General features: G+C 43.0%; 1 protein-coding gene across 1 annotated transcript in view; it reads left to right on the top strand.

Moving 5' to 3' along the window:
• sema3aa (sema domain, immunoglobulin domain (Ig), short basic domain, secreted, (semaphorin) 3Aa) overlaps positions 1 to 7396 on the top strand; it is a 51974-nt gene extending 44578 nt beyond the window's left edge. Inside the window, exons 16-17 of the mRNA XM_049566234.1 lie at positions 1963 to 2111; positions 4759 to 7396. Of these exons, the coding sequence (XP_049422191.1) occupies positions 1963 to 2111; positions 4759 to 5490 (881 nt within the window). The 3' untranslated portion in view covers positions 5491 to 7396. The remainder of the gene's footprint in view (positions 1 to 1962; positions 2112 to 4758) is intronic.
• The last annotated feature ends 13746 nt before the right edge of the window (positions 7397 to 21142 follow it).

Genomic DNA, 21142 nt, shown 5'->3' with positions numbered 1-21142 from the left:
CGTTATGTGTATTAAGGGTTGTCATGTCCACCTCATTATAAATTGGGGATGTATTAAGAGGAATATTAGATATCTCCGTAATGCTAACTTTTTAGCACATGTTAGCTTCAATAGCAAAACAAACTGGAGAAAACTGTTCACGTTTAGTCCTCCTTTGTAAGATTGGCTTAGTAACCAACCACAAAGCTTCCTGTGACTTCATCCATCCACTGAGTGAGAGCATACGGGTTGGCCAGTCTGGTCCCGTTGGTCAGTGTTTACCTTTTCAAGTAACACTCGCGGTCCAGGAGAGTGAGTGACCTGACATAGTGCGTTCAAAAATTCAGTCTGGCGCTCTACATTAAAATGAAAGTCCTGTTGGTCTAGGAAATGGAGCTTTAGATTTCTTTTTGAATCAACAAGTGGTTAAGTTAATCACACATACACTCCCAGCTAATGTCTGTAGTAGTGATGTGACGTTTGCGAACGAGCCGAGTCTTTGAACTGGCTCTTTAGAGTGAATGAGCCAGTTCCTAATTTCTTTGTTTTTTGCTTGGATTTACTCTGTATCCATTTATTTCAGATTATTTTATCCGCAATAAGTTGAAAGAGACTACTTTGTGAGGGAGAAAGACAGTGCAGCCGCTCACTCGTTCACTTAAAAGAGCTGGTTCAAAGACTCGGCTCGTTCGTGAACGTCACATCACTAGTACGAAGCTAACCCACTATCCGCTAACACTTGCTTGTATTGACAGGCCTGTTGTTTATAAAGGGCGTTGCTATGGCTACCTACACCAAACTTTATATCTGCACAGTCTATTCTGAGTCCAGATGCGATAAATCAGCAATGCGATTCGTCATTGAAACCACTTGTCTCCGGTTAAGCCCCGCCCACCAAAAAATGTCACATTGTCTATGAGCTGAGTGGAAAATCATGGCGGGCCATACTGCTCATATTCAGCGAGCAGCATACCAGGGAAGAAAAACTGGGGGCTAGAAAACTTCTCTGGTGTATGTGCTAGACGTGCTATTCCATCGGAAAGAAAAGGCGCCATCTTGGGGTCTGGTACCTAGGTATTATTAAAATCTATGGCTGCAAACCTTGGTGCATCTCCGTCATTGAGTGCACACAGTGGTCCATGGCAATGCGGTGCACAGATGATGTTGCACACACCTCTTCCACTGCTGGGGAGGCCAAAGCAGACACTGCCAACCAAGTTGCCTTGTAGTCCTCTTTCTCAATTCAGTTCAATTCAATTCAATAAGCTTTATTGACATAGACATACATTTTAAAGGAGAAAGTGATCTGTGATGAAATGAACTATATGTTGTTGTGTTGGTTGTCTCTTCGGCTGTGCCCTGCACTGACATGTTTTGCTGCATCTATAGCGCTGACACAATTTTCTCCAAGTAGATGTTGCATTGTCGTCTGGTCAGAGAGTGAATCAAAATTCACATTCAATTTTTGTGAAGAATTTTGTTCTGAGGTCTTCATATGTGCCACATTGTAGCAGGAAATGTTGCTCTGTTTCTGAGGACAGAGCTGACACCGCCTGTCACAGGTCTGCCTGTGTCTGCCAGTCTGTATGAACAGTCTGTGATCACTGACTCTGTACATAGTCAGTATCTTTCTCAGTTTCTGATCTGTCACAATGGTCAGATTGTTTTCTCTAGTTTTCTGTCCGCTTCTGGTGCTCAGCCTATCCTTTTCTTTCTGTTCTCCCCTATATTGCTCGATTGTTCTGTCACGTCTGTATTGCAGTCTTTTTCCTCTCTTTCCCTCTTAATTCAGTCTAATACAACTTCTGCCATTTCTGCACCAGAACTGCCAGTTTCACTAGAAAATAAACAAATAAAAAAACACCAGTACACTGGCGAAAATCAGCCCAGTCGGGCTGAGGCAGAGAATCAAAGCTCTATCTTTCCTCTTCTTGCCACACACTTCTCATTCCCCCCTGCCTGTGTGTGTTTTGTTTTGAGTAGACGACGTGGACGGCTTTGGAAGCAGCGTGGAGGACAGGAGCGTGTACGGCGTGGAGAACAGCAGCATGTTCCTGGAGTGCAGCCCCAAGTCTCAGAGAGCGCTCATATACTGGCAGCTGCAGAAGCCCAACGACGACCGCAAGCACGAGGTGTGTATGCTTCTCACGTTGTTGCTGAGTTTTGTTAAATACAGCTGGATGATTGGAAAACCAACACATCCCAGTCTGGATGAGCTCGATTTCACGCTAATTCAATCACTGCAAACAAAACATCATCTCTCTGCCAAAGGCTACACCTTTCCTCTCCTGTGTTATCATGTAATGACCTCTGACCCCTTGATCTTTAACACCCTAGGGGGCTAACCTAGGGGTGTGGATGTTTAGATTGACTTTTGACCCTGTGATGTAACCAATTACTTTTGCTTCACTTTCTTCTGGGGCTGTATTTGTCTAACCGGGCGTTCAGGGTGAAGAAATACAATCCAGGAAGTCCAGTTTGAGGAACAGATCCACGAGTTTTAAAGGAATATTTACACGATAAAATGATCATTTATGTTTCAGTTACTCACCTCCTGTTCTGACGAATATGGTAGGAAGACTTTGTTTTTCCGACCACAGTGAACAAAAAATGCAAAACGGAAATATAATTCGCCTCCACAGTGAACAAAAAATCCAAAAACTGAAAAATAATTTGCCTCCACAGTGAACGAAAAATCCCAAAACGGAAAAATAATTCACCTCCACAGTGAACGAAAAATCCAAAAACGGATAAAAAAAAATCGCCTCTACGGTGAACAAAAAATCCAAGAACTGAAAAATAACTCGCCTCCATGGTGAACAAAAAATCCCAAAACCGGAAAAATTATTTGCCTCCACAGTGAACAAAAAAATCCAAAAACGTAAAAATAATTCGCCTTCACAGTGAACGAAAAATCCAAAAATGGAAAAAGAATTCTTGATCAATTAGGAGTAAAAGGGGTCTGTGTTTAACAACAACAAAACAATATCAAAACATCTGTTTACAAACTCTCACACAACACATGCAGCATAATCAAAGTCTCATTTATCCAATAATTCCCTCTGTAATTCCCAAACATGCAGCCTTTTGCAACAGGGAACTAATCTGAAAGTGAAACTTATCTATGCTCTCTTCAAAGCCAGACTCCATTGACAAAAACAGTAATTTTACCTCACTGAACACAGGAGCTGCTGGTCTACCACTGCCTCGATTGGCAGTTTGCTTGTGTTATTGTGTGACTTTGTTGAATTTTTTTAACACCAAAGTCACACAACAACACAAACAAACTGCCAATCGAGGCAGTGGTAGACCAGCAGCTCCAATGTTCAGCAAGGTAAAATTACTGTTTTTGTCAATGGAGTCTGGCTTTGACGAGTTCCTCAGCTTTATGGGTGACATATTCCTTTAAGGCTTATCAGACGCAACCCACCGCACAGCAGGTTTTAATATTACGAGATAGGATTTTACACTCTTGGCAGATATCCCAGCAGCAATCCTTTAATCTTTTATAAACATCTTATCTCATGTTTCTTTATAGGCCGGATCCCTCCATTTATCCTCACTGCTTCAACACAATAGTCCCTTTCAGATCAATGACATGGGAGCAATTTTTCACACAGTGCTGTTGTATGTAAGCTTCAGCTTGTGCTGAAACTGCATGGTCGCTTCACTTGTTGAGATTCACTGGCTTATTCATATGCATGTGTTGGAAGGGAAGAGTTTATGTGTTCTTTTCCAACCTTAAATATGAGCTCAGGACATACTTTACTGTATGTACAAGTGTGACTTTGTGACATCACAACTCGTTTGGAAGCTCATTGTTGTCCTATATGCAACTTACAGAAGTGTGATTGTTTTGTAAATTGTTTGTGTAATAATAGATTCTGATTTTTTAATAACAGTAGGATGAGACGTACGTTTCCAATTTTTTAACTACTGTGGGTCATTGAATTTTTTGTGAAAACCCAAGCAGATGGTGGGGCGTTGGCCAATGTTGCTGTTTTTGAGTGTCTGTTACCCTAGTTTTTGTTGCACACTATAAGCTCTTGTTGGCCTTTGTTGACTTTTTGGTTGACGAAAGTCAGTTGGTGAATGAATCACTCCGATTAACAGTTTAACGTAATGCACTAGAAGTGAAACAGACGTGAGGAAGGCAAACAAAGGGCTTAAGTCAAGAGTGTATCGAAAAACACTTTTTATATGAGATAAAATTATGTTTCTAGCCATTGGGCACTTTAGCAGAAATGGTTTGTAATTGTTTGTGTTATTGTTTGCTAGCATACGGTAATCTTCCTTTGTCCTTTTAACATCGGGTTGTGTTGTTATTGTGCTCACTGGCTAAATAGCTTCTTGTATCCGTCCCGATGGTTTTCCAGTTTCCCTTTTTGAATGATGAATGCCGACTACTGCCACCTGCTGGTATGGAGAGTTATTTCTTCTCACGCAAATGTAGAATGTTCGTGCTTGTTGGCCATCGGCTGTAGTCTTTGTTGTGTTTTTAGTGTAACTTTTTGGTGGAGACACAGGCGACATGTGGCAACGCAAATGTTGACCTTCATCTCCACTTGTTCTTTGACGTCTGTTTGGTATGTCTGACATTTTTATTCCCAGCAGTATTTTTATGTCCTAAAACACATCTGGAATGGAGACATTGCTGAATCTGACAGTTCTAGAAGCTTCAGTCCAGATGGGAACACACTTGTTTTCCCTTAAAGTCTGTCCCTTTTTCTCATTTCTTGCTCCTTATTTATTTTTGTCTTTCTCTCTGTCTTTTTTCAGATCAAGCTAGATGACAGGGTGCTCCGTACAGACCAGGGCCTGCTCATACGCAGCCTGACCCAGTCTGACTCAGGAGTCTACCACTGCCAGGCTGTCGAGCACGGCTTCATCCAGCCCCTACTGCGCCTCAACCTCCAGGTCATCCCCACCCAGAAACTGGGTGACATCCTGCCTGGGTTATCCGGTGCAGGAGGCGGGGCAGGTCACTCTCCCAAGCACAGGCTGTGGTATCGAGACTTCCTGTCTCTCTTGGACCACCCAGACCTCAACAGCGTGGAGGAGTTTTGCGATCGAGTTTGGAAGAAGGAGCGCAAACAGAAGAGGGTGAAGACACCCGCTGGGAGCAGTCAGGGTAAACCTGACAGCACCGACGCTTCCGTCCTCGCGTTACGGCCTAAAGCTTTGCCTCCCAATGCCCAGAGGCAACAAGCCGGTCCGCTGCAGAGCAGGTCATGGCCCCAGGGTGGAGCTCCAACAGCTGAAGGGCCAGCACGGAGCCAGGCTACCCAGAAAGGTCAACCAAATATGGGTACGTTGAGCAGCCAAGCACCTAAGAACAATCAGAAGACGCAAAACAGCCAGAAGGGACAGGGCAGCCTGGCCAGCTCTCAGGCCGCGGTGGGGTCTCGGGCGAGCAGCCAGCACACGGCCAAGTGGAGACGGATGCAGGAAAACAAGAAAGGGCGCAACAGGAGGACCCATGAGCTTCAAAGACCCCCACGTAGCGTTTGAGGAAAAAGCACAGAGATGCACACATGCAGTCACACACAAGCACAAACCCATGCATCCACACACATACACACAAAACACATTCTATAGATTGTGTGTCCAACGTATGATTCAGTGACCTCGCCATGACAACAGCAGAACCATAACAAAAAAACACTTTTAGGTAGAAATCCATGAGCTGCACTCAACAATAGAGCTTTCATTCAGAGACATATACATAACCTGTGAAGAGGACAAAGACGAACAGAGGACTGAAAAACTGGAATGCATACTGTAAATGTGTGAGGATACGGCTGGTTGCCTGGGATACTGCCTGGCAGACACTTCAACCTCCTGTACATAAGCTACTAAAATAAAACTGGGACAAAAACGTTGAGTGAGGTGTTTGTTGGCAAGCAGACGGACTTAATGTGCTGAGAGAACAGTCGATAGATACACAGACGTTAACGGGGAGCAGAGACGATGCGACCTGCCGCCCTCTGTGACCTGAGCATGTGAACTGCAAGATAGCGGATTTAAAAAACTCTTATTCTGAAGAAGCGTTTGAGCAGAAAAGAACCTTCCGTCTCGTCCTTCGAGTGAAGACGGACGACAGCAACCTTCAAAGGAGGAAAGGGAAGGGTTGCACCTGAAGCATTGTTACATGCAAAAACTGCAAAGTCGCGCCGCGGTGCAGAGAAAGTGCTTCATCATAACCTTCTCCACGCGAGGCTGGGAATTGTGCATGTTGTTGTCAATCAATGTTTTAATAAGCTAGTTATTTTATGGAATTCTAGAGGCTTTTTTTTTACACCCTACCTTTAAAAAAAACATTTTTTCTTTTATATTTCCTTTCCTTTCCAGACCACTGCTTCTATTTTGGGGGGCAAAAATTACAAGCAACATAGTAGTCTATTGTGCATTATCCCGTCAGCTCTCCAGGATTCTGTGTAAGTTATTATGTTGTTGCTTTTCCTGGGATTCGTAGACTCCGGGCACGAATTCCAGTCGTAGGCTACGCTAAAAAAAGCCAGTCTGAAAGTTGTTTTGTGTACATATATACAACAAACTTAACTCTCTGTGTATATACAGTACATATACAGTACAAGAACACCACTTGATTATTATTTATTGCTCATTGTTTTGTGAAAGGGTTGCATTTATTTTTGATATTATGGTATTTTTGGCTCATCAATATATTGGAGAAACAACGGCAACAGCAACTATAAGAAAACTTTGATGGACCAACTGGCTGAAATCGTGTCGAGGAATTCCCTTTTTGGGGGATGAAAGGGTTACGTTTAGGAGTTCAGGGGTTTGTGTCACGACAAAATGTTTGACAGAGATCCCGCAAACGATAAGCACAATTTTGTCAACATTTCGTTCTCCCAAAATCCATCCAACATGTCTTTGTTCATCCAGTCGCCATTATGTGTAAGATAAATCCCCGAACTGAAAAAACATTAGCTGTGAATCTCTGTAAGAAATAGTGGAGAAAAATGTTAAATCTAGTCTGAAGGAGAAGACACGTTATACTGCATGTGAATGCTACCTACAGTAAGTGCATCTTTTTTTAATCGTCTCTTTACGTGTTTTGTGTGAGAGGTAAAGTTCCCTTAAAGCAAGGTGTGAATTACTTTTGTCCTTTTGCCAAAACAGTGATATGAACAACTCACGATACTCTGGCCAAAGCTTCAACTTTCAACAGTGGTACCCCCTCCTGTGTCCCCCTGTCCCCCTTAATACACGACAAGAGTAATGTGTCAACGCAATAAATTAGAGCAGATAGTGTTCTCTACCAAAACTCCAAAGTTTGGTGTGTCCCTGATTCGGGTCTCTCCCTCAGAGTTAGAAAAGTGAGAGGGCTGAAAGTTACCGCTGCTGTAACACAGTTCTTTCTGGCATGCATTCAGTTGTCTAAATAAACATCTCCGTTACAAAAAAAAAGTCCTGTTGTTCTCATTTCAGTTTGAAACCTTGTGCACACAGCGTCCTCAGCTGCTCTCGATTTTATGGAAGGTAACACAAAGGGCTTCAGCTTTTAATAATTTATGTTTGCTGATCCAGTGACAAAACACAGCTGCACATACAGGAACGCTCGCTCTTTCTTTCACCCACATTGTATAAAAGACAGACTGAGAGTCTGCAGCCATGCTTAACGTTATCACCAGAATTAATCTTGGCATTGTACAATTCTGCAAACCACGAATATGTAACATTTGTGTCTTATTATGTGGCGGATGTGTTGAAACTTTATGTGTCTTCATTTCAACAACACAGTGGTTAATGTGTGGTTATATTCAGGCACCTGGTTACAGTTAAGAGAAGACCCTGTTTTGACTTATTATACCAACTTTTGGTGGCACAGTCACCACTGGACAGGCAGCGACGCCTCACTTAAATACATCCACGCTTTGGAGGCACCATTGCTGCAGCCTATCCCAGCTGACAGTGGCCGAGAGGTGGGTTACACCCTGGACAGGTCACCAGACTATCACAGGGCTGACACATAGAGACAGACAACCATTCACACTCACATTCACACCTACGGACAATTTAGAGTCACCAGTTAACCTGCATGTCTTTGGACTGTGGGAGGAAGCTGGAGTACCTGGAGAAAACCCACACTGACACAGGGAGAACATGCAAACTTCCAATATTTTTCATTATCAGGGGGGTGGGGCAGTAATTGTATCAAGCTGAAAACACTCCTGCGTCGCCGCTGCAGCTAATCAACAGATGACCATACCCAAGGGTATGGACTATGGGGAATGACTGAGAGAATTAGGTGCAGTCTTAGAGATAGGGTAAGGAACTTGGACATCCGGAGGGAGCTCGGAGTAGAGCCGCTGCTCCTTCGCGTTGAAAGGGGTCAGTTGAGGGCATCTGATCAAGATGCCTTGTGGACACCTCCTGTTAGAGGTGTTCTGGGTACATCCCACTGGTAGGAAGCCTTGGGGCAGACCCAGAACACGTTGGAGGGTTTACATATCTGGCCTTGGAATACCTTGGGGTCCCCCCCAGGAGGAGCTGGAAAGCGTCGCTGGGGAGCTTTGCTTGGTCAGGTGCCCCTGTGACCCGGCCCCAGATCAGCGGATGAAAGTGGATGGATGGATGGATGGACAAAAACCACCTGGTTATGGTTGGGAAAAGATGATGTTTTGGCTTAAAATAGACGGTTTAGGGGTCACAATCCTCAGTGGAAAAACAGCGACAGGTTGCTACAAAACACCCAAGTTTGGCGCCTGAAAAGTTGCTGGAAACACAGCAATGACTCGCTAAATCACAACCAGGTTTGTTGTTTGTTGGTCTTGAACAGTGACCTGCAGCTTGACAGGTGTCATACTTAGGGCTCATTTATGCTCCCTTTACGTACGAAAATGTATACGTCTGTTCCAAACGATGTTACCATCACTGCCCACATACTTCCATGCGCCCTTTACGTTGGCATGGATGTTGACCAATATATCCACCAGGAGGCAGCCCAGCGTCTAAAGTTTATGACAACAACAAACTCAAAAACAAACATGGCGACTGTGGAGGAGATATTGATAATGTACCTCTTGCATAGAAGACAAAAACAGGGGCAGCGCTGTAGGAGGTGGTGGTCGGTGAGGACGAAGAATTCTTTTCTCTAGTACTGCCGATGAAAGAAATTGAATTGTTATTTCTTCTTCGTGTCTCACTAGAGCTACTTATAGGGTAGTGACAGCAACACTGCCCCCGCGGTTCCTGGTGGTACTGCTCCGTTTGGCCTGTATCTGTAAGCTTTATGGAAACGTGCAGAAATACGGACGAAATGAATGCGGAGCACAGACTGAAGGCTCCGTCCGTATCCGGATCCGTATTTAATGTTGAGCATAAATGAGCCCTTAGGTGACACTCAACCCACCATCCCCTCCACCTCCCACTAACAAAGTCAGCTTATATACTTTGTCACCTGAGAAACGTTGATACGAAAGGTATGAAACGTGTAAGTGTAATGTCTTCATGGCTTGCAGAATGCAGCCATAGAACATGTCTAAAATCTCATGAAGGAACACATCTTTCCAGAAACACTGCCCTTGTTAGTCTGTCTAATCCACTGAACAGTTGTCATGGGGATTTATTGTGAATGAATCACAGCAAGCTCTTTGATTACCAAGATTAATCACTGCTAATCATGACGAATAACCTTTTTTTCTACACAGCAGAAATGTTGGCGCGTCATAGCAGGGAAAACACAGGTGTAATTGATAACATTAAAGTCAACCGCATTCCATTTAGGTGAGCGTGTGTGGGGAGCATGCTGGCTCACTGGCAGGCCTGAGATACTTGATGGAGCTGAGCCATCGTTAACAAAATTAGTTCCACCTGTGCTCTCCCTGCTGCGACAACTCCAAATATCTGCTGTGGGAAAAGATGCAGTGTAGAGAGCTGCAAAGGGTTTTTTTTTTTCAGATGTAATATCTGTAGTGCTGCAGAAATGGATTTACTGTTATTGTATTGTGATGGAGGCAGAAAGCTGAGCAAATGACACAAAACTCTGCACATGGCAATTTCTTTTAAAAAACATGGGAAGAAGGCGACAAGCGACAAAAGAGGAAATGACCCCAAAAAATAGCAAGAAATGAGTAAAAAGAGAAAATTAATTAAAAATCAAATTAATTACAATTAAATAAAAAAAATAAATTAAATATTAAAAATAAGAAATAATTAATTATGTTTGTTAAAAAAAATAAGAAAAAAAAGGTAAAAGTGGAAAAACACAAAAATGACCTGGAAAGAGTGCTTACAAATTCGAATAAATATATAACAGAATTTTAAAATGTAATAAAAGTAGCTTTTTTTCTTTTGTCCCTTTTTTCAAAATAAATTTCAATTTTTTTTTAATTTATTGATTTATTTAAAAAATATAATATATAATAAATGAAATTGCATTTATTATTATAATTTTCTTTAATCGCACCAATTTTCCCAGGGTTCAAAGGTTTCAGTACTTGCAAAAGGCATCTAAAAGCAGCACAAGAAAAGTGATGTTGCTCCAAGGATTAAACAAGAAGTTCACTTGGGGCTCTCGCTGCTAACTTTCTTTTTCTTGCAATTAATATTCATGTTAATTTAAAATTGTTCCACAACAGATATTTTGACTTTGTAGGAAAAGCACCAGCGTTTCTAATAAATTGAAGTGTGCCAGTAACCCATGACATTGAGCCAGCATGTGCATACCAACATCCTGAAATGAAATTAGTTAAATAAAATTCTGCATAATTAATATTAAAGTTTGAATCTGTGATTGTTCTACCCTGACATGCCCAAATATCCTGCATGAAAAAGGCCTGCAAACTCAAACAGTTAAGAGGATTATGGCCTGCAGAGAACACGGTCATTCTCATGAGTCACCACCAGATGTCGCTGTTGTCTAACCGCCTCTGCAGCCTGCTTGTCAAAGCCCATCAGAGTCTTGTGGTGAGGCCTGAGTGGAGGCTGTTACCATCTCAACATGTTGTCATATTTTTATAGAGACGTCTTTCACAGTCACACATGTTGACATGTGTGTACGTGCACGTGCTCGTCAGCTGAAGTGATTAGAGCGCTGCAATCATGTCCGCCCTCTTAAGTTTCACACACGTGTTACGAATTCGCTGCTCCTGTTACCATGGCGACTGTCCTTGAATGTCCTGTGTGTCTGTCTGAGTCTTAAAAATACACATTTTCAGCTGTAGAGAGGAGTCTTGTCTTGACCATTATGTTGGAGGGTTTTGTTACTGTCCTTTGCGTCAGGGGGAGCTTCTTCACTGTCTGAAGCGCTTTTCTCTTCGTGTCTCTTCACAGCTGCGTTTCTGTTTGGCACAACATTTTATTTCAGCAGGAGACTCATCTTAACAGCAACAGTCAGCTCCCAGCATAGCTGGCACAAGATATACGCACATTCAACATTTTAAAGGCATGATTGTAACAGAAAATCAATTCCAAATGAGATAGATTATTTGTTTGGGATTTTTCCCTTTTCTTTCCTAATCTGAAATATATGACATAGAATTTGAGCCATTCTCGAAGGTCTGGTGTGGAGGATTAAGGGAGATGAGTTGGCAGACATTGTGTATAATATTCATAGCTGTGTAGACAGGGTGAAGACGACCTGCTGAAGCTCAAACTGAGCATCAGAATGGGGAAGAAAGGTGATTTAAGTGTCTTTGAACGAGGCATGGTTGTTGGTGCCAGAAACTGCTGATCTACTGGGATTTTCACACACAACCATCTCTAGGGTTTACAGAGGATGGTCCGAAGAAGAGGAAATATCCAGTGAGCAGCAGTTCTCTGGGTGAAAATGCCTTGTTGGTGCCAGAGGTCAGAGGAGAATGGCCAGACTGGTTCAAGATGATAGAAAGGCAACAGTAACTCAAATAACCACTGGTTACAACCAAGGTCTGCAGAAGACCATCTCTGAACCAACAACACGTCCAACCTTGAAGCAGATGGGCTACAGCAGCAGAAGACCACACCAGGTGTCAATCCTGTCAGCTAACAACAGGAAACTGAGGCTACAGTTCACACAGGCTCACCAAAACTGGACAATAGAAGATTGGAAAAACGTTGCCTGGTCTGATGAGTCTGGATTTCTGCTGCCACATTCAGATGGTAGGGTCAGAATTTGGCGTCATGGATCCATCCTGCCTTGTATCAACGGTCCAGGCTGGTGCTGGTGGTGGTGTAATGGTGTGGGGGAGATTTTCTTGGCACACTTTGGGCCCCTTAGTACCAACTGAGCATGGTTTAAACACCACAGCCTACCTGAGTATTGTTGCTGACCGTGTCCATCCCTTTGTGACCACAGTGTACCCATCTTCTGATGGCTACTTCCAGCAGGATAACGCACCATGTCACAAAGCTCAGAACATCTCAAACTGGTTTCTCGAACATGACAATGAGTTCACTGTACTCCAATGGCCTCCACAGTCACCAGATCTCAATCCAATAGAGCACCTTTGGGATGTGGTGGAACGGGAGATTCACATCATGGATGTGCAGCCGACAAGATCTCTGAGAAATGTTTCCAGCACCTTGTTAATTTTTAGCAAAATTACTCAAAACCAATGATCAGCACACAACATCCTGATCAGCCCGTGATTTATATCCCACTGTTTACACTGTGTTTATGTGTGCTTGTGCTCAGTTGGATGTTCAAGACAGCAGAGAGAAAAGAGCGACATTGATACCCAACACATCCTCGTGTTGCCGCCAGCTACACATACTTGATTTGAATCAGTGTGTGTGCACTTGCATTATGTGTGTATGCACATCCCAAGCTCCTCACGACTCTTGAAAGTCGGCTCTATTCAGAAGCTCTGACTCATTCCTTCTTGCCCAGGAGCTAGCCCAAGGGATTGTGGGAAATCAAGTCTGTGGGCAAGCAGGGAGGAGGAGATTTAGGGCAACGGCAGGACAGCAGCTGAACTCACTGTCCCCCACCCCCAGCCCCTCTCCCACTACAGCATACAGCATATTAAATATACAGAATGTCCTGTTTCGCTTCCTCCAACTCTGTTTTTCTTCTTTTGCATAATTTCCTTTCTCTGCTCTGAGTTTCTCATCACTCTCCATCTTTTTATTCTTCCTTGATTCCTCTGTAAGCCCCTGCCGATCTCTTTCTGTTGAGCTGAGGTTCAAACATCTGTAAATGTGACTCCATTCATCTATTCCTTACTGAGTAAGCTGCTGTGAAAAGTGATGACACACATTATGTTTACATACATGGAGGCTTACAGCTGCGGGCTTTGTAGGTGCGCTGCACTGGACTGTAACAAACTGTAATGTGCATCGCACTCATCCTTAAGCAATCACATAATTAGGGACCCAGCAGGTGAGTGGCAGCTGCAGCAGAAACCATGGCAACCGGGGAAGGTTTAGACACAGAGCAGCTCCCGTTGATGATCGATGACATTTCCCATCAAGACTGAACCCTGCTGAGCCACAACTGTGATCGCCAGGTGCAACTTTCTGTGCTTAGCTCCTCACTGATTGCCTTCAGCCTTCAGACTTAGAAAAGTCTCTGTCAGCATGTCATGTGGTGGGAACACATGCTCTTGCATTTTATTGACAAAAGGCTTAATGGAGAAAATAGTCAGCAGTTTAACTGAGGATGAAAATAATAATTTCAGTCAGGAACACTTTCATCAAGTTCCATTTTCAGTATGGCTCTGTTCTGGGGCCTCTGCTTTTTCTAGGCCTTGAGAAAGCCTCTTCCATGCGCCTACATGGAAAGCCTAAGGCAGAGAGAGCACACCTCTGCCCTTCCATGCGCAAATAAGGAAAGCCTGAGGCAGTGAGAGCACACCTCCCTGCCCTTCCATGCGCCTACATGGAAATCCTAAGGCAGGGAGAGCAGCAGCATCAGTTGATTGGGCTGTTTGAGATCAGCTGATGTAGCTGAGATGTAAGCTGAACTTTACACCATGTCCTGCCTGAACTAACACTATGCTCAATTAGTTGAAGCCCTCAAAAAGAAGTAGGCATGCACTAGTTTGTGGACATCTGTTTTGAATCTCAAATTTGGAATTGTGGCCATCGCCATCTTGATTTTTTTGGAGCCAGAAGTGACCATATTTGGACGAAAGGGTGGAGCTGTGGAGGAGAGAGGCCTCGTCCACACGGACACATGGAACTGTTTTCACCTCTTTCTTTTTCCTCTAAAAATATCCTGTCCACACGAGCTCTATTTAAAAAAAAGATCCAAATAAAAACGCAACTGAAATGCTGTCAAGAGCACGCCAAACCTACAGGCAGTGATATAACCTTGACCCTGAAACCTCATAGAAAAATAAGTTGACCAATCAGAAGCCTAATAAAAGCTGAAGCAGTGAGCTGCGTATCAAAATCTGATGGCTGTTTCTCAATATAATGGAAGTACATTTGCGTATAAGCACTCGCCAGCACGGATTTGGTCCCATTGCATGAAAGGTTGCCCCATTTGTGACACCTCGAAAAGGAGATAAGGACGTACATTCAGATGTCTCAAGCCAAAAACTCAGTGTTCCCTGTCTGTTCTAGAGCTTTGATCCCCTGTCTGAGAATCGGCCGTGCTGTAATTTCTCAAAATCCCCTCAGGCTTGAAACAAGTCAGGTTTGTACACAAGCTTTTGTGCGCTGTTAGGGAGACGCATGAAACTGGCAGTTCTCATGCATAAATGGCAAGAGCTGCACTGGACTGGAGGTGAAATGAGAGAAAGAGAGACGGTTGGCAGTGTTTGAATCTGCTTCCCCGGCATTGAGAGAGACGAGTGTAACAAGTAGCGGAGAGCTGTTATTGTCATCATCTGTGCCTTGCATCATCATGGACTGATGTGCAAATTTGAAGATGGACACTCACGAGGTCTTGAAATAACAGAAGGAGGAGAAGAAGTGTGAGGAACCATGGTAGCACTTAGCTTGTAATAAATGTTTTAATATTAGAAACAATTTCAATCAGGAGAGACAGAAGAATGAAGGAAAGATAATATTCAATACAGAATATGAGTGTACAGATTAGCAGATGATTTGTGCTGATTAAGTTTTAACAGAAGTCTTTGGCACTTGGACACCAGAGGGAAATATTTTGTGATCGAGGGACATCTGAGCAGCAGCAGGATAAATCCCCCCATGAAGTGTAGACACTGGTGGGGGTGCTGGTGGCTGATGACTCTGAGGCTGATGACTGTTGGGGCGTATGAGGTTGATGAATACGTAAAGACTAGGTTGTGATGGGGAGGTGGGAGGAGCACAAGACTGCAGTAAGAAAGAACTGTATTTAAAATGAGGAGCAGTAAGATGATAGGCTGACAGAAGGTGTCTGGCGAGCTTGGACAAAGACTGTTACCGGTTACTGTACAGTCAGGCCTGATTTGTTGGGGGGCCTGATTAGAGCGCTTGTCTACATGTTGTCATTGAAAATTTTCTGAAAATCTCCAGGCTAGAACAGAATTTAACAAAAGATACATTTTCAGTAAACTTAAACACAATTTGCGTCTGGACAAAAGATGAAAACGCATAGAAATAGCTCCATTTAAAAAATACCGATCAACGTGTGGTCAAACAACGCATTCTCATCCCAACCCGACTTTCAGGTTTAAAGATGATGCGCTAGGTATCCTCCTGTATCTGTTGTTAAAGTTCGAGGACAATGTGTCATTGTACGCTTCATACATGTATTTTGTCTTTTTAAAATACACTTCTGTTTTCACAGGAAATGTTTAGTTTCTGCACATTAGATGCGTACAGTCTTTTTCGAAATACACTTACAATCAGCATTGCCAGGTGGGAAATGTAGGATTATCATACTAGAGACTCAAAATCATCGTATTTTGAGGGAAATTATCGTACATCCGTCATAACCAAAATAACAATCCTACTGATGCACTATAGGCAAATATAGTCACTCTAGTGTTTACTTTTTTGGTTTACTTTTTTCCATTTTCCTTGCTTCTGTTTTTCCTCTTCTTCTTCTCTTGCTCAACTTCCTGATGGGTCCTAGCGCCTTGTGGGGCGGGTACAGCTGACCATTCAGCCAATTGTGCTCATTGTTCAGAGATAAACATCACCTGTATCTCACGCTAAGCAAAGTGCGATTGGCTGGAAACATGTCACATGGGAATAGATGCCTTCAGGGCCCACAAAAAAACTCTGGCGTGCTGATTACAACCACACGTTCATGATATGGTCAAATTATCGTACATTTGGCCTTTTTAGGGATTACTGATCGTATATCATACAGAGGGCCAAATTATCGTACAAATACGATAATTATTGTACACCTGGCAATGCTGCTTACAATGTAGGCAAAACACTTTATTTTTACATTTATTTCCTTATGTAACAAAGGCATGTGCGTAGGTTTAGAAAAAACCATCATGGATGGGCTCTACACTCACACGGGAAGCAAACAGTGTGTTCTCAGGTGAAAGTCCCAGGTTTGCTAGGCCCGTACACCTCCCCTCCTCCCTGTCTGACAGGGACTTTCCAGCTCCTTATATTATGTTGTTACCAGCGGCGTATGATACTGCTGTGAAAGGTGCCATTTGCATCGCTATCTGATGCCAAAATTACTGGCAAAGCATCGATATTAGACAAGTTTGAAATAAGAATAGGCTGAGACAAGGCTTTACTCAGAACACGAGGCTATAGCCATGGTAGCAACTTGCATTACTCTATTTTACTCTGAATGAAACTGTAATTTACAAACATCATGCTGTATTAAAGAAGACTTGAAACTAGAGATCAAGCCCATAATCTCATTAGGAAAATTTTTACTTTGATAATAAATCATGTGAGAAGTAGGGCCATTTTCCTGTTAGACTTTCATACATTTCTTTTCTCAGTCGCCCCCTGCAGGCCTTTAGAAAGAATGCAGTTTGGCACTTTGTATTGGCCTCACTTTTCAGACCCGCAGATAATCCATTTGTTTAAGTCTTTTTTCTTTTCTTCTTTTTTCTTTTATAATTGAAACACAAGGTTCAAACCACACTAATGATGATACAGTCCCTTAAAATAACAATAACTGAGCTACAATTTTACCTCCAATTTTTTTTAATCTGGATTAAAATAAAAGCTTCTCGGCCTTGTTTACCTTCATTTTCAAAAACTAATTACACAACCAAGCACTCCGTCTCTCTGCACATACACTCCTCGGGGGTTCACTGTACATACAGTGCCCTCTGGGAGTGCTGTTTCACTGCCTGTTGTTAAGAAGCCATGATTTATGGCAGTCATCCCGCCTCCTCAACACCCAGCTACAAGGCTGGGAGTCATAAACAGAGACACTTCACACAGCAGCACAGCCGGGGCACGTTCGCAGGGGAGAGATAGAGACTGACTCACACCAGTTTGACCTCTCCATTCACTGATTGCTCGGGATTGATGAGGTGATCAATGCCCTATTCCTGTCCGTCTCTGGAGAGAATACTGATTCACTGCCGGCTGCAGGGTTACGTTCAAGGACTTGGTAAATCATCAAGGACTGCCAAAGCTTTCAGGTCCAAACGTCACTTTAGTAACAAGCCAAGAAAAAGATTACATTAAAGCTGAGGCAGCATTTGGAAAATTCCCCCAAGCCCTATAGAGACAGTCGGCTTTGGAGTATTTTATGTAACCCCCTTGTTAGCTTCCTAATGTGATGTTTGTGTATTTACGTGCACACATTTGAATTTTCTGTCAGTGTGACTCATCTGTGTTTGGTCTATCTTAACCCAGGGGACTTACCCCCTTGTTTCAAAGTGATGATGTCACTGGCTATGACGCACTACCTTGACAACAGGTGTGTGTGTGTTGTTAATGATTCATGAGCTGCGGGGGTGTGTATGACTTGACTGGCATTCACACCAACATCACTTTGACATTATCTCTCATCCTTTTCTTTCTAAAATGAGCTTCTTTTTCTTTTTTTTTTTTTTTCTAAAGGACTACTCCCAGACAATTGTCTTCCACTCCTGATGAATCAGCCCATTAGACCTCAGAGCAGCATTAGTTAAGATGTCAGCTGCTGTCAATTCACTCACAAAAATGAATGTGGAGTGAGAGTGGGTGATGAGGAGAGGAGGAGACAACACAATGTGTCCATTATGCTGGTGAGCAATGCTTCTGAAGGTTTCTCTCAAATACCACATCTCTCCAAAGGAAAATAAATTGCAGATGTAAAGAAATGTAAGGCATGAGTCAGACGGGAGCTGCGGCAGCACGATGTACCTGATGTGATGTTTGATAAAAACACCAAGTTAGTTTGGAAAGCAATTACATATCACGAGCAACACCACTGTTCTGTTCAAGAAGTATACTGCCTGAAGAATAATATGAGAACTAGTCCATACCCATTGAGTGCACAGTTGCCCACATACAGTTTCACACAGTGTGAAAACTGTACTTTAGTAGCTGAGGTAGCACATTGAAAGGCAGATAGTTAAAATGTTTATATGTTGTATTGACTTAAAAGTGGGGCGCACTGGTAGTTCACATGGGAAAGGTGTGGCTAGCCCTTGTTGCAGCAGTGGGGGTTGGAATCTGGCCTTTGTTCCTTGTTGCATGTCTTCCTTGCTCTCTCTCTCCCATCCTTCCTGTCATGCTTCACTGTCCTGTCAAATATAGGCAAAAAACATATACACCTTATACACCTTCATGTGATGAGCCTCGCCCTCCGCAATATTCATTGCCTTATACAGTACAGGCCAAAAGTTTGGACACACCTTCTCATTCAATGTGTTTTCTTTATTTTCATGACTATTTACATTGTAGATTCTCACTGAAGGCATCAAAACTATGAATGAACACATGTGGAGTTATGTACTTAACAAAAAAAGGTGAAATAACTGAAAACATGTTTTATATTCTAGTTTCTTCAAAATAGCCACCCTTTGCTATGATTACTGCTTTGCACACTCTTGGCATTCTCTCCATGAGCTTCAAGAGGTAGTCACCTGAAATGGTTTCCACTTCACAGGTGTGCCTTATCAGGGTTAATTAGTGGAATTTCTTGCTTTATCAATGGGGTTGGGACCATCAGTTGTGTTGTGCAGAAGTCAGGTTAATACACAGCCGACAGCCCTATTGGACAACTGTTAAAATTCATATTATGGCAAGAACCAATCAGCTAACTAAAGAAAAACGAGTGGCCATCATTACTTTAAGAAATGAAGGTCAGTCAGTCCGGAAAATTGCAAAAACTTTAAATGTGTCCCCAAGTGGAGTCGCAAAAACCATCAAGCGCTACAACGAAACTGGCACACGAGGACCGACCCAGGAAAGGAAGACCAAGAGTCACCTCTGCTTCTGAGGATAAGTTCATCCGAGTCACCAGCCTCAGAAATCGCAAGTTAACAGCAGCTCAGATCAGAGACCAGATGAATGCCACACAGAGTTCTAGCAGCAGACCCATCTCTAGAACAACTGTAAGAGGAGACTGGCGCGAATCAGGCCTTTCATGGTCAAATAGCTGCTAGGAAACCACTGCTAAGGGAGAGGCAACAAGCAGAAGAGATTTGTTTGGGCCAAGAAACACAAGGAATGGACATTAGACCAGTGGAAATCTGTGCTTTGGTCTGATGAGTCCAAATTTGAGATCTTTGGTTCCAACCGCCGTGTCTTTGTGAGACGCAGAAAAGGTGAACGGATGGATTCCCCATGCCTGGTTCCCACTGTGAAGCATGGAGGAGGAGGTGTGATGGTGTGGGGGTGTTTTGCTGGTGACACTGTTGGGGATTTATTCAAAATTGAAGGCACACTGAACCAGCATGGCTACCACAGCATCCTGCAGCGACATGCCATCCCATCCGGTTTGCGTTTAGTTGGACGATCATTTATTTTTCAACAGGACAATGACCCCAAACACACCTCCAGGCTGTGTAAGGGCTATTTGACCAAGAAGGAGAGTGATGGAGTGCTGCGGCAGATGACCTGGCCTCCACAGTCACCGGACCTGAACCCAATCGAGATGGTTTGGGGTGAGCTGGACCGCAGAGTGAAGGCAAAGGGGCCAACAAGTGCTAAACACCTCTGGGAACTCCTTCAAGACTGTTGGAAAACCATTTCAGGTGACTACCTCTTGAAGCTCATGGAGAGAATGCCAAGAGTGTGCAAAGCAGTAATCAGAGCAAAGGGTGGCTATTTTGAAGAAACTAGAATATAAAACATGTTTTCAGTTATTTCACCTTTTTTTGTTAAGTACATAACTCCACATGTGTTCATTCATAGTTTTGATGCCTTCAGTGAGAATCTACAATGTAAATAGTCATGAAAATAAAGAAAACGCATTGAATGAGAAGGTGTGTCCAAACTTTTGGCCTGTACTGTAGAAGCTCAGTTTTAGTAAGTTTTCCAACTTTCGCCAGGAGGGAACTTTAGATATTGGTCCCTAGATTATGTTCACCAAGTTTCATGCAGATTGGTCAAACTTCCTAGGAAGAGATCGATTTTAAGTGTTTTTCAAAAAATTCAAAATGGCGGAAAATCTATACAACCGGAAGTTATGGGTTCTTGAGGCAAATTTGTTCCTCATGAGGAGAGGCATCTCTGTGCAAAGTTTCATGTCTGTATGACATGCAGGGCATGAGATATGCCCATTCAAAGTGTGCAATTTCAATCGGTTGCTATAGCGCCCCCCTTTGGCCAATTGATGTAATATTGCTTCATTCGCATCCTCCCATGACCCTCTACCACTGTGCCAAATTTCACATGGATTGACAAAGTCAGTGAGGAGAAAAACGTGGAACAGACACACTCACACACACAGAGACAGAGTTTTCATCATTATATAGTAAGATCAGATAGTAAGATACTGTCATTGATTAAAAATTAAAGGAATGGTTCGACATTTTGGAAAAAAAATACCCCTGTATGAGTTAGATGAGGATAAGTAAAGCTCATGGGGACAGAGACTGCTCATGGGCCCACAATTTGGTAGTACAACCCTGCACCCATCACTACCAAAAACATCAAACTAAAACGCTCTAGATCAACACATTCTCACTTCGACCTCGTCACATATTAACGTTTGGTCATGGACTCTACACGTCCACATATGACATGAAAGATACCCTGGGTGTGTTGGTTGTTGACGGTCTTAGACGCCATATCAAGTTCTGCCCGTTACATGCATTGTCTTCTTTCAAAATACACTTCTGTTTTCACAGGAAACTTGTCATTTACATAAGTTTCTTTCAAAATAAATGCACCA

Source organism: Epinephelus fuscoguttatus, linkage group LG22 (genome assembly GCF_011397635.1).
Source record: "Epinephelus fuscoguttatus linkage group LG22, E.fuscoguttatus.final_Chr_v1".
In the NCBI taxonomy this organism is placed as follows: Eukaryota; Metazoa; Chordata; class Actinopteri; order Perciformes; family Serranidae; genus Epinephelus; species Epinephelus fuscoguttatus.
The sequence above is the reverse complement of the archived record's forward strand: the minus strand, read 5'-3'. Positions and strand labels throughout refer to the sequence as shown.